Source organism: Pleurodeles waltl, chromosome 1_2 (assembly GCF_031143425.1).
Source record: "Pleurodeles waltl isolate 20211129_DDA chromosome 1_2, aPleWal1.hap1.20221129, whole genome shotgun sequence".
NCBI lineage: Eukaryota > Metazoa > Chordata > Amphibia > Caudata > Salamandridae > Pleurodeles > Pleurodeles waltl.
The window spans coordinates 226,888,900-226,905,559 of record NC_090437.1 but is presented as its reverse complement, the minus strand read 5'-3'; the positions used below and the strand labels follow the sequence as shown (position 1 = coordinate 226,905,559).

At 39.6% G+C, this 16,660-nt stretch overlaps 1 protein-coding gene across 10 annotated transcripts in view; it reads left to right on the top strand.

Annotated features, from left to right (window-relative positions):
* ADGRL3 (adhesion G protein-coupled receptor L3) overlaps positions 1–16,660 on the top strand; it is a 1,158,007-nt gene that overhangs the window by 1,034,600 nt on the left and 106,747 nt on the right. For all 10 annotated transcript variants that reach the window (XM_069237928.1, XM_069237906.1, XM_069237923.1 and 7 more), the window contains 2 exons: positions 8,371–8,580; positions 10,447–10,667. In XM_069237928.1, coding sequence (XP_069094029.1) covers positions 8,371–8,580; positions 10,447–10,667 — 431 coding nt within the window. The remainder of the gene's footprint in view (positions 1–8,370; positions 8,581–10,446; positions 10,668–16,660) is intronic.

Here is a 16,660-nt window from a genome sequence, read left to right as displayed (position 1 = left end):
TTAAGCACTAGTCTACTGATTAGGTATTAGGGAGTTTACATTATTTAAAAAAAACAAATCATCACTTCTGAAATGCGCTTTTCCATAAAAGGTGCAGTGACACCTAAGTAGCAGTGTAGCATGCATTTGACAGATATCCTATGAGAGTTTATCAGTAGTCCCCACTGGGGTAGGTAGAGGCATAGAGGTAAGCATCCTTTGTGTTAGTTAGAGCTCAGTGAGACGGAAAAGCAAAAGAGGCTGCAAATGGACCTATTGTGGAGTCCATAATCCACTGGCTTCATTCCAACGCCATTTGGGTTAGCAAGGGCATAAGTAATCTAATATTTTTCAACTTTATGTGAGTTTCATACATTAATGCACTACAGTGAAGAGCTTAAGTGTCAATTTAAGCTGTAGTATCACATCTATAGTCACAAACTCTACATGGGGGAGTGGGGGAGGCAGAACTAGAATTGATCAAATCCACTTGAAGACCAAGAAAATGATGATATGTGCATATGAACTATTTTTCGGATGCATTGCTGCATAGAGATTTTCTGTTTCACCTAGGGTATGTTTTGAATCCCAAAACTTGCAGCGAACTGGTTTGCATGCATGTTTTTTGTACTACATTTGTGTTCCTTATTATGTAAAAAGAAGATATATCATTCCCAAATGTATACCCCTGTGCTTAATCTGTGCAGGCTATTGCAGGTGGTGCAGGTGCTGGGCTCCAGCACTCTTACGCCGATTGGTATTTATTTTTCATCATCTGCCTTTGACACAGCTGTAATGAGACAAAGGCAGAAAAGCAATGAAGAGAAAGGAAGGGAAACATTACAAAAGGAGAACTTGGGAAGAACTTGCAAGAGAGAGGAAGTAAAAGATGGTGGAAGAAGAAGCATGATGAGGTGGAATCAAGACAAGGCAGCCTTGGTTTTAAATAACCCTGGCATTCATTGTGCTAGCTGCGAACCCCTCAGAAAAGAATTGGACCCGGCATTTCGTTTTTTTAAATAAATTAAGCACAGGTGTGTCTGTTACCCTAATCAAACTCAGTATTCAAATTCGAGGGCTAAACAACAAACCGAGCCAGTTTCTTTCCACAAGAATACAAATAATTGGTGCACACATGGCATGCGTTGTGCGTAGTATCCCTCCTTGGAAATGCGGTTACATTGTGTGTTTCTGCTGATGGAGGACTTGGCTGGGGAAGCAAACCGATGGATTAGCATGCTTCTCAATGGGTTTTATGTTGTCTCACGCCATGCACGAGTTTGCCAGAAGTGAACAAAACATGTTTTCGGATATTTATGGGCAGCCCAAACACAAAGAATGCCAAGGCAGGAGACACGTTTGCATTTGAAGGCTCTCTCTGTGCCTAACATGCAAATTAAAAAGTACTGCCATCAATTAAGCATGTCTCCTACTTGTAAAAACATCAACAATGATGTCACAGTCCTACAAGGAAAACAGCACAATCTGCTTAGTTCTTCCTCCCTAAAGAGCACAATTCATATTGTGTGAAAGGAGGAATATGGCGGTTGTTAAGTTGCTGAGCTTCAGGTGGTCACTCTGCCTTCATGAAGTGCGTCAGCTAAATCCACCTTGGTTGATTGGTGTCTTGCTTCTGATGTGACATGCGCGTTCTAGACAATAACGACCACTGTGCAGTGCTATTTATGTTTATTTTTTTCCAGGCATATGCAATAGGCTTTAAATGTAGAAACTCATTAAAAAGTGCCGATTTTGCCCTCCAAAGGTGGTTTTTATGTTTCGAAATGAATATGTTTTTTAAAAAAAACTGATTTCCAAAATTAATGAAAGAACCCTGAAATGAAAGCAAAATTGAGAGCAACGATTGAACCACCAGCCCTGGCACTAAAGTGCACTATGGGCCTGATTTAAGAAAAGTTGGCGCTACCTTTATGTCATTTCTTGACGCATAAGAGGCGCAAACTTACAAAATATAATTATATTTTGAAAGTTTCATATCATATCAAATCATATTTTCGGAGGCGGCCCTGTTTGAGGCATGCTGCAGCGTGTTGGATGCTCCTAAGGGATGCCATTGTAGAGTCTGGGCAGACATGAACCATGATGTTTTACCACCATCCAGGTGTGCAAGAAAGAGGGCTTGAACAGCAGTTCTAAAATTGTTTTCTGAAAGATTCGGTTTCACTTTCTTTGGAAGAGAGGACTGGTGCCACGCCGTCTTTGTATTTTGCCAATACGTTCCTAGAGGGCTATGTTGTTGTCCAGGGTGCATCTAAGTGACTTGGCATTCAGTGAAATTCAGAGGTTCAAAGTTGTCAAGTTTCATGTCATTGAGCCAGGTTTGTACTGTTTCTTGTTTTTGTTCTTGGCAAATAATAAGAATTCTGTCTTGGTTTGTTTGAGCTTCAGATACGCTCAGGACAGCCAGTTCTGGATGAAGTGTAGACAGTGTTTGAGGCCTGATGTCTGACTTTTGAGTTTTGTCCTCTAGTCTTGGATTTATTTGTTTCAGAAATGTTGAGGACATTGGCTTGTTTGTATTTAAGTTCTCTGGTAGGTCTGTATATTTGCAAGGGAGAGCAACAGCATACCAAAGGCTGTTTCTACTTTGACAAATTGCAGGGTCTGATTAAATGTCTGACTAGTGCAACTGAAATACATAATGCATTTGAAACATCTTGCCTGATCCTTTCTCATTTCCTGCTTCCTATGCTGGAGATTAATTTGTTCTGTTAAAAGGTAATGTAAGTGCAAATTCGACAGAGAAGACTACACTTTATTTACTGGATTGCATTTTTCCAGCAGAGCTTTAAGTAGGACTGGACATTTCTTTTTTATTCTGCAGTAAGCTGCAGCTGATCTTATTTTAAATCAGAAACAAATTTGCAATCTGCTTTCTCCTGCCAAGGATGAAACATAAGACAAAAGGTAGCCAGTAATCTTGCAACAAATCATAAAGTGATTTATTCAGAAGTGATTTGTGTGGTTCGTGTGGTTCCTCCTAGTCCACGTTTTGCCAGGAATAAGCTCTTGAAATGCTAATTATTCACCTGTTTCTCTAGTTCATCTGTTGTTTGGATTTGAGTAGTTATGGGGCCTTATTCATGGGGCAGATTTCAGAGCCACTAGCGCCTCCTTGTCCCCACATTAGTGTCATTTTTATTTATGCTATGTGGCCCAATGAGGCCAAATTCGCCACACCAAATTTACAAAGTGGCGCGATGCATGCATTGGACCACTTTGTAACCATTTGCGCTACACTATGTCTGTGCCAGGCATAATGTATGCATAGCGGGCGTTCACCCATTAGAGAGGGCTGAAAAAATGGTGCAAAGAAATCTAGGAGATTTCTTTGCGTCATTTCTTCGGCCCTTTGGCGTTAAAGGGAGGCTCCCATTGGTATCAGTGTGCCTCTGGGTGCTTTGCAGGATGAGCGTCAACATTTTTATGCTAATCCTGCAAAGTGCAGAGCTAGCATCAAAAATTCTGGTGCTAGTCCCCTAACTATCGCCATGGTGCGCCGTATTTTAAATATGGCGCACACATGGTGGCGTTAAAGGTCACTAAGGGGCACAAGAAAAGTGGCGCTGGCCACTTTTCATAAATCTGCCCCTACATGTTTAGTTTTGGGATTCTGCTCTCTCTATACATATGTGTGTGGAGTTCTCTGCCCCGAATGGGGAGCCTCCAGGTGCTGAGAACTAAGCACACATGTTTAAGGAGTGCAGAATTGTAAAACTCCAAACCGTAGTTTGTGAACCTAAAAGTAGTAAACTTACACAAAGGTGTAAGTTTACCTCTTTCCATCAGCCCCCTTAAGGTTCAAGTGTGCTCCACAAGTGGATTAACAAAAGATGTCAATTTCACCCATTTCGCATTTTTATCACTCATTCATACTCTTTACAGCAGCTGAGGCTGCATCAAGGTGAGCTCTAATCCGGTCTCCAAAGTACTCTGCGGAGACCATGCCGGTGTTGAAGCCCATCTTCGAAACCTCTTTTGGGGGCTTGGCAGCTGGTGGTTTAAACACTGCTTTCTGGATTCCCCAACGACTCCATTCTCAGTTTCATGATAGGCAGCTATAATAAAACAGAATAAATGTTTTATGCAGAGCCCACTGAAAATGTTACATGCTGTGTTACATATGCTTGTACTTCAAAAATATTTTCTTAATTCATATTTCCTTCTGGTTTAATCAACAGACATGAGATTCAAAGCAAATGAAAGCTGTGGTTCTGCTGAAAGTGTGGGTGACCATTGTTATTAGTAGGCACCAGGAAAGGATAACCCAGTTTAATTTGTTACATTTGATCCCAAAAAGCCCCGTATATCTAACTGTGCAGCAACTAACTCAATTGGCAGCAAAGTGCTTTATTTCTCACCCTTTATATTGAACAGTAATTTCTGTATGTCTTACCACCCTGCATTAATGCCCAAAAAATGAAATAAATATCCGCAATTTTTCCCAGTTGTTTTCCGAGAACAACAATTAAAAGTCTACTACATAATGTGCCCAGAAATACAATAAAGCAATGGAACCTCCCAGCATGCTTGGACTATTTACGCTTTAAAAGAAAAAAAGTCTGGGATCCGGTCACTCTTTTTCATTATCACTCGATGTCGATCAATCTTTCACGCTGTCAAGTTGATGAAGTTAAAGTGCGGAAAGGTTATGGGTTGTTTTTGACAAGTGCTGACACTGTAGCATACCCTATCAGTGAATGACTGACACTGATGTGGGTTAATTGTTGGTTGACAGGCAGGCTAGCAACAACAACAACAAATGATAAATTAATCACATTTTGCTCAATCTGGTTTGAGCACTTCCGGTGGTCCAGTGACGGAAGTGTTTTGACTTTCCCCAGTGTCTGGATCCTGACTGGCACTGAGAACATTGTGTAACTTATGCTGTGATAAAGCTGTCGCAAATGTGCAATTTAGCTTCCCTGGACTGCATATGCGATTTCCTTCTGAAAAGAGATGCAGTAATCAGTGCGGTCTACTCATGCAGGTTATTTGTATTTATGTATATATGGCCAGTCTAGAGTTAAGATTTTTATCATTGTAGCAGTAGGTGCAGTGGCAACTAAGCCAAGGGGCAGAAGGCACTTGCTGCCCTTCAGTTATGACTGTCTTTAACTACCGAACCGGTGGTTGGGGACTTATTTTCCGTGCTTGCTTTGGAGTCCATGATACCCTGTCAACATATATATCGCACCTTAACCTAATGGTAACAGGGCTCTTCACCAGATATTAGGAAGTGATAGAACAGCAATAGAGATAGAATACATACAAAGAAATGTAGTGCTTGAAAGAGGAGGAGACAAGGAATTTATTTGGTTTTTTCAAGATAAAGATGATCCCAACATGGTTGCTGTTCAGTAGGTAGAAAGCTTTCGGCACTGTATTTCAGAAAGAATGTCTCAGTTTCAAATTTCTTATGTGTCTCAGCGATTAGACACAGATATCCTTTAAAGACTGTTAGTATAGATTATCCATTCAGGAAGAGAATCTCATAGGGGTAGAGGTGACTGATCTAAGTGGATCACCATGTCGGATTTGCAGCTGATTTGAATTGGAGACAAGCATGGTGAGGCAGCTGTTGTAGAGATGAGGTAAGAGATGCAGTTATATTTGTCTTGTGGGGAAGATCAGCCTTGCTGCTAAGTAAATGATGGATTTCAGTGGTGCTAGCAATGAATTGTGGTGTTCAAGCAAAAGTGAATTTGCTCTAAAAGCGAAATATACCTAGGGGTTGGGTAATAAATGAAAAGACAGTAACCTGAAATAAAGGTTTTAGAAACTGAATCGAGGCAATTGATGTGGTGCTCTTTTGTCAGTGTTTGCACTGTGCTTTTGAAGCACAATTTGAGACAATCTCAGAGATGTAGCTTATTCTCTGTTTTCCTAGGAGGAAACATAAGACAATAGACTGCATGGGGTTAACCTGTATCAATACAATAGTACTACATAGTATTTTGTCCATAGTTGATATACATTGATTCCAACAAACGTTAACTCTGGATCACATCGTTTATCATGGTTGGAATCCCCATTTTGTGAAATTTGTTTTTCATCAGTTGGTTTTAGACATGTAAACTAGATCATTTAATTGGTCTAAACTTCAGAACACGTGTCACTGAGTCATTTTATATACCCTGCACACTTTGAAGAGGGATCACTAATATAACCCCACACAACAACTCTGCTGAAGAACCACACCAAGGGCCAAACTGTTCCTGTTGGTGGAAACAATCCACTTCATCTGCACTTGAATTTGTTGGGGCCTGGTGTGTAGTGGTTTCCTAGGGAGAAGACCCCATTTACCTCTATTGAAATTGAAGGTAAATTCTTTTGGTGAACTTAAATCTCTGCCTAGCAGCACTGATCCTTTGTTCTTAACGACACCCGTTGTCTCAGTGAACTGTTCATACTTATTTTAGTTGTTACAAACAACTGCTACTCTTTACATTTCTACAGTATTGGCAACACACATAATCTCAAAGTTACAGAACAGATTTCTGGGAAAATCAAAACAATACATCACTGAGTTCATAAAGAAACGTGTGAAAGAAAATTATTTTTCCATTTTAGTACTTCTATCTAATGTGCATACACATATATGCAGGAATTGTTACTGGGCAAGTAAATCGAACACTGCCACTTTTAATCTACACACAGGATCGCTAATTTATACTTTTGGTTTGTTTATTATTTTTGTAGATTTTTCTGTCCACCAAGTTGACCACATAAGTGCTGAGCACCGGGGAAGATCTTGGGTAGAAGGTATTATGGAAGGAGAGAGCGGCATACGAACCTCCACCTTTCTCTATATTTTAAAGTTTTTTCTGCTTGAAGTTCCAAATAATACCGAATGTGTGTATTTGACCCGTTTTTTAATATTATGTGCTATTTCACAAGACTTGTGCCCATTTTACTGTCATTCCCGCGTTCACATGAGTCAGAGCTCATGAATATGAGACTAGCTCTGTGGCTATTCCACCTAGTGAAAAATATACCAGTAGCTTCCACCTCACCAGGGAAAATCAACATGATGTGCTTCCTCACCATTCATCAGCCAGTTCAAGTGTTTTTAATACTGTCCAAGGCATTACATCACTGTCCAAGATCTTGCATCACTGCCCCACCATTAGGGAAACTAAGGGCCTGATTTATACTTTTTTAGCGCTGCGTTTGCATCATTTGAATTACATTTTATAAGTTTGCGCCGCTTTTGCGTAAAAAAATGACGCAAATGCGGCGCTAACAAAGTATAAATCAGGCCCTACGTTTGCACAATGTACTAAAGCAACTACACTGAGAGTGTGCAGTAGTCTCTGTTAGACAAGGAGTTACTAGGAAGCGTCAGTTTAACTCGAAGGGTGAGTAAGTTGGTCCTAAAAACGAATTCATACTGTAGTCAGTATTTTCAGCAACTTGAAACGTTAAAGAAACTCAGAGAGTTATTTTCCATGTTTCTATTATGTTTTTACTTTAATTTTGTGGGTTATATCGGAGCGGACATGACCCACAGGGTGTCAGAGTGCCTCACAACATTTACAGAAATTGTAATGTAGTTTGCACAGTGAGGTCCAAGCTGCCATGGTGGATCAACGACTTAAACTGAATGGCAAGACTTTGACTATCAAGGCTGGCTTACGATTCTGTTCTTCCGATTGCATTCAGATGTAACTTCTGTTATTTAGAGTGCTAGGACTTGGCGTATGTGTCCTACAAAAGACTATATAAAAACAAATCAATAACACAATCATATTGGTAATTTATAGATAATCACACATTCAACATGTTCAAGTATTCATAGCAACTCACAAAAAGATGGTACAGCATTGATGTTAAAGTTGAACAAGAAACATTGAGAGGTGGGAAATTGAGTTTGCATCATCACATGATTTCACAATAAAAATGTATGTTCAAGTAATGGTAGAGGAGGATTGTACTACTGACCATCGACCCCAGAATATCATGGAACAAGAATATAGAGGACAGAAAATGGAGGGACAAAATATCAATAGGTAAGTGCATATAGGGAAGTATAGATTTACAATTCCTAATGCCACATCTAAGTACATTGAAGATATATTTACCACATAGGTACATGTATGTGGAATTAGGAATAGAAAAGTTAGCCTTACTTACCCGTAGTTATTTTTTTATTGGTGTTTTGTTCTCAATATTGTGTCCCATCAATGTTCTGGGGTCGGTGTTCCGGGTTCACACCGCAGAGGAGTAGATGTTGGTATGACAAGTCTCTTGGGATACATTGTAAGTAATGGGGAAGCCTATGAACTCGTCTCCAGCCACCTTCTCTGTCATGCTGTGGATTCCCTATTATGCATCTCTTGACTGATGACTTATCCATTATGTCTGCAGCACACAGATGCAGTCCATGACCTCCTGCTGGATGTTATCACGTGGGTCGGTATCCTGCTCTCGCTTGTTTGCCTCCTCATATGCATATTCACATTCTGCTTTTTCCGAGGACTCCAGAGCGACCGCAACACCATCCACAAAAACCTCTGCATAAGCCTGTTTGTAGCAGAGCTTCTCTTCCTCATTGGCATCAACAGGACTGATCAGCCTGTAAGACCTTTATAATTAATATTAAATACATAACGGATTTTAAAAAATGCATGGTCATTGTTCTTACTTCCACTTTTTTCACCTTTTGTTGTGAGAATCCCGTATTTGCACACCAAGACAACTAATTTATATACATAGAACTTTGTACGTAATATTTGTTTTTGTGACATATGAACATTGATTTTGAAAGATAGCTCAGTGCAGACCAAAGAAAAATCCATAATGGTCACAGTATCACATAAAATTAACAAATGCTTTTGGGTCTTGCTTTCGATTGCCTCAGAGGGTTAGACAATGATTATTGCACCCATAAAATAATGGAAATTGAAATTTAATGGGGACAATATATATCACACCTGCAAAATAAGTAGTGCAACATAGGTAGAGCAGGTGAATTTTGGTGCTTTACGCAACAAAACCTGCGTGTCCCATGTATCCTTTCCCTTCCTAAAGTTGGTTTTGAATGTATGAGAGGAAAAATCTGAACGTGTGGTCTTTATGGCACTCAATAATAACCAAGTGCAATGCATATTGCTGAACTTACATTTGCAAATAGACATATGCACAGAGATCATGAATTAAAAAACATTTCTAATCAAGTCCTGAGTTGCCGTTTTTTAGGGTCGAGCGCTCAAGTGCTCTGGCCTGTTGTAATCTCTCTGTGGACTTGTAACCACGTCCACTCTTGCTAGTCATTCTTTGTTGTGCTTGTTTTGAATTCTTCTTTTTTATTGGCGCATTTGTGAGATGTCCTTCCTTTGTGTGCTGAGTTCCCTCCCAGGCGATTTCACTAAGTGAACATTTTTGTTGGCCATCACACTACGTCTTGCTTCCTCCTGTTACAATGTGTGATAGCCCCTCCTCTGGTTTCAGTTTGCCTTTTGTCCCTGCTGCAATCTTTTCTAGACATTCATGCAGGGAGCCAGCAGCTCTTGTGCTCACACTCATGGCGGCCATGGCGTTTTGAAGTGACTTACTTATGTCAACTCTTTTACCTTTCATTTTCAATTTATGTGGCAAGAAAAGTCCAGTTGGGAATTTACAACGCTAATAGCTAAAGTTGTGAAGACGTGACACCCATTGCATTGCAAATGCTTGTTCTAACTTTTTCTCAAAACAGTGCTGTTGAGGACCCCTACTCTCGATATTTTCAAATGAAATGGTGTCTTGAACTGTCTGGTTTGCGAAATGATTTGAGAAAGTGATAGATGGCAAATCAGTGTTTCGGCCATAGTTGTAAACATCCCGTGCCAATAGCTATCTAAAAGTCCTGTATATACTAATAGTTAAAATTTCCTGTTGTCTGGCTGTTATTAAATTTTTCCTAACCTTTATCATGGTCATAAAACCACGTCTTACCAAACAAGTCAATGTAACAAGCTTACAAAGTGCTTGCAATTGAGGTGGATCTACTTCCACACGTCTCGCTGGGCCAAGCTTATGCTTTTAATTTAAGGTATTATATGCATTGATGTTTAAATAGGTCAAACATAGACAGGGAGCAGTGACAGGTGTATGTAAATGGGAGTCGGAAAAGATTCAAAACTGTGTACACCGAGGAGGGTGGTGTTTAAATAATTTCATAACACATCTTTCACATACTTTAGTACAACTGACCCATAATTACAATTTGAGGTACAGAGAAAATAAGTGGTTTTCCCACAGTCATGTAAATTGTGGTCAGGTGTAGTAGTTCCATAACTTGTGTGCAATCCGCACAGAGGCTCAGATTTTTAAGCTGAATGTGGGAAAATGTTTGTAAGTTCATGACACATTTATGACTTAGAGCGCCAGCTTCTGTTTTAATGGGTCACAATAAATCAATGTTATTTTCACAAACACTAAGTCTTTTTTTTCTTCCTTTAGATTGCTTGTGCAGTGTTTGCTGCTCTGCTGCACTTTTTCTTTCTGGCGGCCTTCACCTGGATGTTCCTGGAGGGGGTGCAACTATACATCATGCTTGTGGAGGTCTTCGAGAGCGAGCACTCCCGAAGGAAATATTTCTACCTGGTTGGCTATGGAATGCCTGCGCTCATTGTCTCTGTGTCAGCAGCAGTAGACTATAGAAGTTACGGAACAGATAAAGTGTAAGTATGATGATTTCCTAACCCATATTTAGGTCTGCTTATTGATTATTAGAACATTGGAAGTTGGCAGCTCCATTGAAAACAATGGAGTGCTGCGGGCTTTTACTGGCCGGTAAAAGCCCGCAGCGCCAACATTCCAATGGGCTTTGTTCACAGCAGCAGCTGTGAACAAAGCCTCACGGAGCCCTAGGGCTCCGTGAGCAATTTGTTTTTTTTTCAGAGAACATTCTGCCCTGAGTGGCAGAATGTTCTAATAGCCTTAGAACCCGCCATAGCGGGCTCTACCGGCTATTAAAGGCCCTTTCCCTTGTTAAATGCCCTCGCCTTCGGCTCGGGCATTTAACTCGGGAGCGGGCCTTTAATAGCCGGTAGAGCCCGCTACGGCGGGTTCTAAGGCTATATTCAAATCATTGACATATTTTGTTGGAAACCAGGAGGCCATACTTCAAAAAGACCATTGCTGCCATTGATGTTTAAATTTGTATCCAGGATAGACATGAAGCCACTGAAGGAAATGTTGTCCATATTTACTAGCAAATGGTGTCTTTTGTTTTTTATAGGGGTGGCATTTGCGAGTATTCTAATTTAGACATTCCAGAAAGTGGAAAACATGCCTGAAAAGAATGCTTGCCATACGTTTGAGCTGTGCTGGCTATATTCGTCATGATGAATTGAGCATGCCATATTTAGAAGACCACATTTATGTAGCTCCTTCCTTATTACAGCGTGCAGCTGGGACACAACCGGTTACTGTATTAAATGTTGTTTCTGTGCCTTGATGGTGTGAATCTGCTGCCCTTGTTATTTTATTTTTTATAAAGAAATGTGTGAGGATGGGACTTCCAGAATATTTTGATGACCCAGAATCCATGGGGTCAACGAGCAAAATAGATTTTACAATTATGCTAATTATGAAGAGGTCAGAAGGTTAGGGAGGTAGAGAATTAAAAAAAGCACTACAGTGAGAAAGCATGTCCCCTTGTGAATTCAGCCTTATATTGACACTGACGCGTGCATCATACATTTTTATGGCTAGATTTTGTCTCAATTCAGCACATATTTTGGTAGCTTTTAACGATAAAAATAACATCTTTGCTTTCTTTCTGATTTGCCTTTGTGATGAGTTTTCAGAACAAAGCACGTTACACGTATTTTTTTGTGATTTTTTTGTGATACTGAGGAAAAGTTTCAGCATTGTGCTACAGAAACATTTACATTTTAGTCAGTGTAATTCTGCATTTCTTAATGTACAGCAGTTACACCGCCACCATTTGCTTCTCTGTTGTACATTTTCTAAGTCAAGTAACTAACACACAAAGAGGTTTATTTACTAGAAACACAGTTCTTTGTTAGAAGGTTTATGACTGCTTTATCTTTGTGCTGATGTCTTTTAGGGTGCTGCAATGTACCGAACAAAGTTATTGGCTGACTGATTTGTCAACCTTTCAGAAACAGTAAATACGTCCAAAAACGGCAATGACAGAAGAATAGTGATTCCCAGCAGTTTTTAGTCTAGCAGAGCCCACCAGTCTTCTTTTTTCGATAAAAAATGGAAGGACACTCAACGTGTCGGAACTTAACTTTCTAATTTCCTTCATAACGTCACCCACATTCCCATACTGATTAGTCAGGTAGATGTAGCACTCAAACAGAACCAAAGTGTGTTCCATGTCTAATAACTTCAACTTGTTCCTTTTTTCGTGAACTCAACTCAGCCAAAGTGTGGCCATTCACCTTCCCACATTTGGATTATGCCCATGATTTACAGTGAGCACACGGTTGTGCTGAGCTTCTGCACAGTTACCCAATGCGCTAGGTCTGCAGGTAGCACAGTTCTAAGTGCATGATGGCAAAATATTGATGGCTTTTAATTCAAGTGAAAAAAATACACTAAGGAGTACGGGGTTCTATTATATATCGAGGGATGGGTTCTGGTGGTACCAGTTGTGCCCAGGGTTTTAATTCAAGTGCCCTTCCTTTTATTCCTTGATTCGGTAACACAGTATTGTTTCCACCAGTACTTTCAGTAGTATTTTTACAGCTGATCTTTGAAAAGCTCTCAAGTCGTTTCATTTGTGGATGGTTTATTGCACTTGCTCTCTAAAGTGTGGGTTTTGCAGAACAGCTAGATCACATTGACTGGAAAAAAACACCAAGATCAAATTACTTCTGTGGTTAAAAGTCTAAACTATCTAGTTGATAATTGGTAAAATGATTCACATGTTTGCCACTGCCATCTTTGATTTCTTTGTTAGTATTTATTTCTTTGAACATGGCATTTCTCCTTTACTTTTTTCACTGAGTGGTTAAGCACTGCTGTGTAGAAAGGATTCTTCAGCATGTGTAATCATGTGCTAAAGCATTATTTAAGCCTTTTTGGTGGCATATTCACAGTGATTATTTTACATTTATGAGATAGGTTATGTTTTCTGGGTGCATCTGGTCTGATGTCCATTTCTCAGATATGTCTCTTGTTTTTTTAAAAATATTCTGTTAAAAGGAAAAGGTGACAGTTTGTGGGAAATGTAAGGAAGGAAGGGAATGGGAACACAATCAAGGCACAACACAAGATCCTAATTTCTAATAAAATGGCAGGGTTTTCGTTTTTTTGAGCGAAGTGTGATTGCTGCCCTTGACAGTTAAAATGGCATACACAAAATCCATCATCTTGAAAATTACTCTTTATCAAGAAGCTCAGAAAAATGTCTAGTTCATCAAACACAATTATTTGCGGTTGCTTGATTTGTCCTTCTGGAACGTCCCTCAGAGTGACTGAAAGCCATTAAATGATGGGTCGACTGATTCACAACTCCAATGCTCTGCCGATTACATTGTTTCAATTGTGCTGTATTTTTCTGGGTCAACAAGTGATTTTATGAATGGCTAGAAATATCAGCTTTCCATTCAGTTTCAAAGATAATGGTCATTTTTAGAAAAAAAGATGCATAGTTCAACACATTTGAGACCCTTCTTTAGACTTACTACTATTCATACATACGAGAAAGGCACAACTCAGCCAACATTTATGAGAAGCGCCAGAGTTGTTTTGATTTGTACATCACTCTTCTCATGCTCCTGTCCAATTTTACTGGGAGTTGCGAATGGGGTAGCTTTGCATGTTTTCTTCAATCCTGTATAAAGACATTTTAGAAGCTGTATAAACATGAACAGCTTAGGAGGGCCACAAAGTATAAAGGGTAGTGAGTTGTAGGGCTACCAGTACTAGCAGTTTTTTATGATAACACTTTTCAGCAAAGTGGTCATCCTAAATGAGTTTCTGTGGACACTTAATATTCTTAAGGATGTGGTGAAATGCAGCTTAGAGAACCATTTGTTGGAAGAATAGAAACTGATCAGTAGCAGATCAACTCTGTCCAGATTCCTACCAAATGTAGTGCAGCAGTACTTGTGTGGCTTCGGCGGTTTCCTTAATTTGGAGATGGCTGTAGATCTTTGGTATCTAGCCTCAAGAACCTGTCTGCCTGTGCTAAAGGGCTTGTCAGAATATGCACCTTCGTGTCGTAAGTCATTTTTATAATTTTGTAAGAGCTATTTATGAAAAGCAAGCCAAACTTTAAAAATTAGCCTCACACTTTTCAGAGAGCACTCGAGCACACCGGCAACAACAAAGTACTCTGAGGAAATAATTCCATGGACATGGGTCACAGAAGCAGGGTATTGATTATGGCTATATACATAGGGCAGGCACTTTGTGGATCAGATAGTGTTTAATTGATGATGTTAAATAAGGAAATTGATTAAGACATGGATTTGTATCCGTTTCCCGAATTTGAGGATAGTGGGATCTGATTTTTTGTAGGGGAATGTAATTACTAGCTTGTGTAGCATAAAATGGGAAGGCTTGCTTCTTAGTAATTTCTGTTTTGGAATTTTATTTCTAGTAAATGTTTCGGCTACAAGAGCAGAATTTTGGCTACAAGCTTTGAAAGCGCCTCTAGAAACTGGAGCCTTGTCTAAAAGATGCACTAATAATTTTCAATTGAATCATCAAATCTTTGTTATATCAGTGTGACTGGATAACCATGCGTTCTTACCCTCCTTAAATCTAGATATTCATAGATTGTGCAGGGGTACTAATGGCACTCATTTTTGTGGCGAGGACTTATTTTTTTACCATCAAACTTTGATCAACTTTGAGACTAAGTCAAAGAAAGGAGAAAAAATGAGGAAAAGAAAGATAGGAAACTGTGCAAATGAAGGAAGTGGAATGAGTGAATAAGATAATCATAAAGTGTAGAACCGGAAGTGAGGTGGAATCAAGGCTAGACGGCCGTGGAATATGGCAGCACCGGTGGTGATCTCCTGAGAAAAACCTTGGGCTCGGCTTTTATTATTACATGTTTGTAATTAAGTAGGGATGCCGTAATTTACCCAATATTTCCGTCCCTTAATCATCTTTTTGCATTCAGCATCATGAAATCCAACACATCTACTGCATCACATTTTCATCCTTGCTTAAGAATTTTGTACTCTAGATGTTAGAAAAATTATAACTGGATATGTGTCACTAATTTCAGTTTTTTCACTTATTGATTTCCACTTTTTCCGAAATGCTTCAGCGTAAATGCATGCCAGTGCATTTGCAAACTCTGTTGGCTTTCATTCATTGATAATTGAAATGTACAGTCCTTGTGTAGCATTGGTGTTTTGGATATCCACGTTCTCACTTTCACAAAACGTGCATTTATAGTTTGAAATTTAAAGCGAACAGGCACTGCCCCATCCCTCTCTTTGAACCTTATGATTGCCCTTCAATCATATATATTATCCTGGCTTGCCATAGCTGTTCTTTTCTGTCCTCCTCTGTGCAGCTTTCAGGCTCTTGCCTAACTTGCTTATTTCTTTTCTAGAAGACAGCATTTTGCAGATCCTGACATTGTCTGTATACACGTGTATGACCCATATCCATTCAAGCTAAGCTGTAGCATTCTTATGTTGGAAAACCATTCACGGCAAAGCTATTTTAAAACTTTGATGGCTTTCACCAAGTTATTACGGTGCCCATTTTCAGAATTTACACAGAGGAAGACGACTTTATCAGAATACATTGCTTTCCATGCATACACCAGCAGTGCACATTTGCCGCATTAGAGGAGTAGATTGGATGTTGAGGTCTCCAAGTTATCTTTCAGCTTTCACTTAGTTTTTAGATATTGGGTGGATGAGAAATCCATGGCTTTCAAGAAGGCGGCGAAACCTAAAAACAGCATTTAACCAAACTTAATGGTTTCAACTACAGCTCTGAAAGCTATATTTAATGAGGGCATTGGCCTCATTTTTTCCCACAACTGAAATCCCAACATGCACAGCTGAGCCTAGGCCAAGGATCTGTTGTGAATATAGCTTCAACATCTGTTAAATGAGACCTTTGAAGCACCGTGCAATAACTTCCCTACCAAGAACTTCAATTTACTACACACTGTTGTTCTTTCAAATTGCATTTAGTGATGCAAGTAATTTGCATATCATAAGTATCGCAAATACCAGCTTGAGTAACATGACTACATTTTTGAGAAGTGTTTTCCACACAAAGTCCATGAAAGTTGATCTTGTGCAGTAAGTGTTGTGTGCAGATATGACCATGGATTGCATTCCGTAGACACCAATACATGTCAAATGAATCACGTACTTGAATTTTGAATTTAAATAAGATGAGAGAGCTTACCTTGCAATCTTTTTGAGGTGCTTAGTTTTTAACTCTGTCCGCTGCGTGCAACTGCTCCCTATGTCAGAGCTCCACAGAACACTAATTTCAAACTTTAAACCCTATTACGTCTTCTGTGTATACAGTATGCCATGCTAGTACTATCACTGCTGCTACCAGAATTGGGCCAGTTCTGTTCTTGTGAAAGAGCGGTTCACGGTTGATGGTGCAGTCATGCAAAATCTCAGTGCATTACCTGTTCCTTATCTGTGAGTGAAGATCGCATTTCTGCTGCACGCGTGGTTACTGTTCTCCCTGCAAGAGAAGT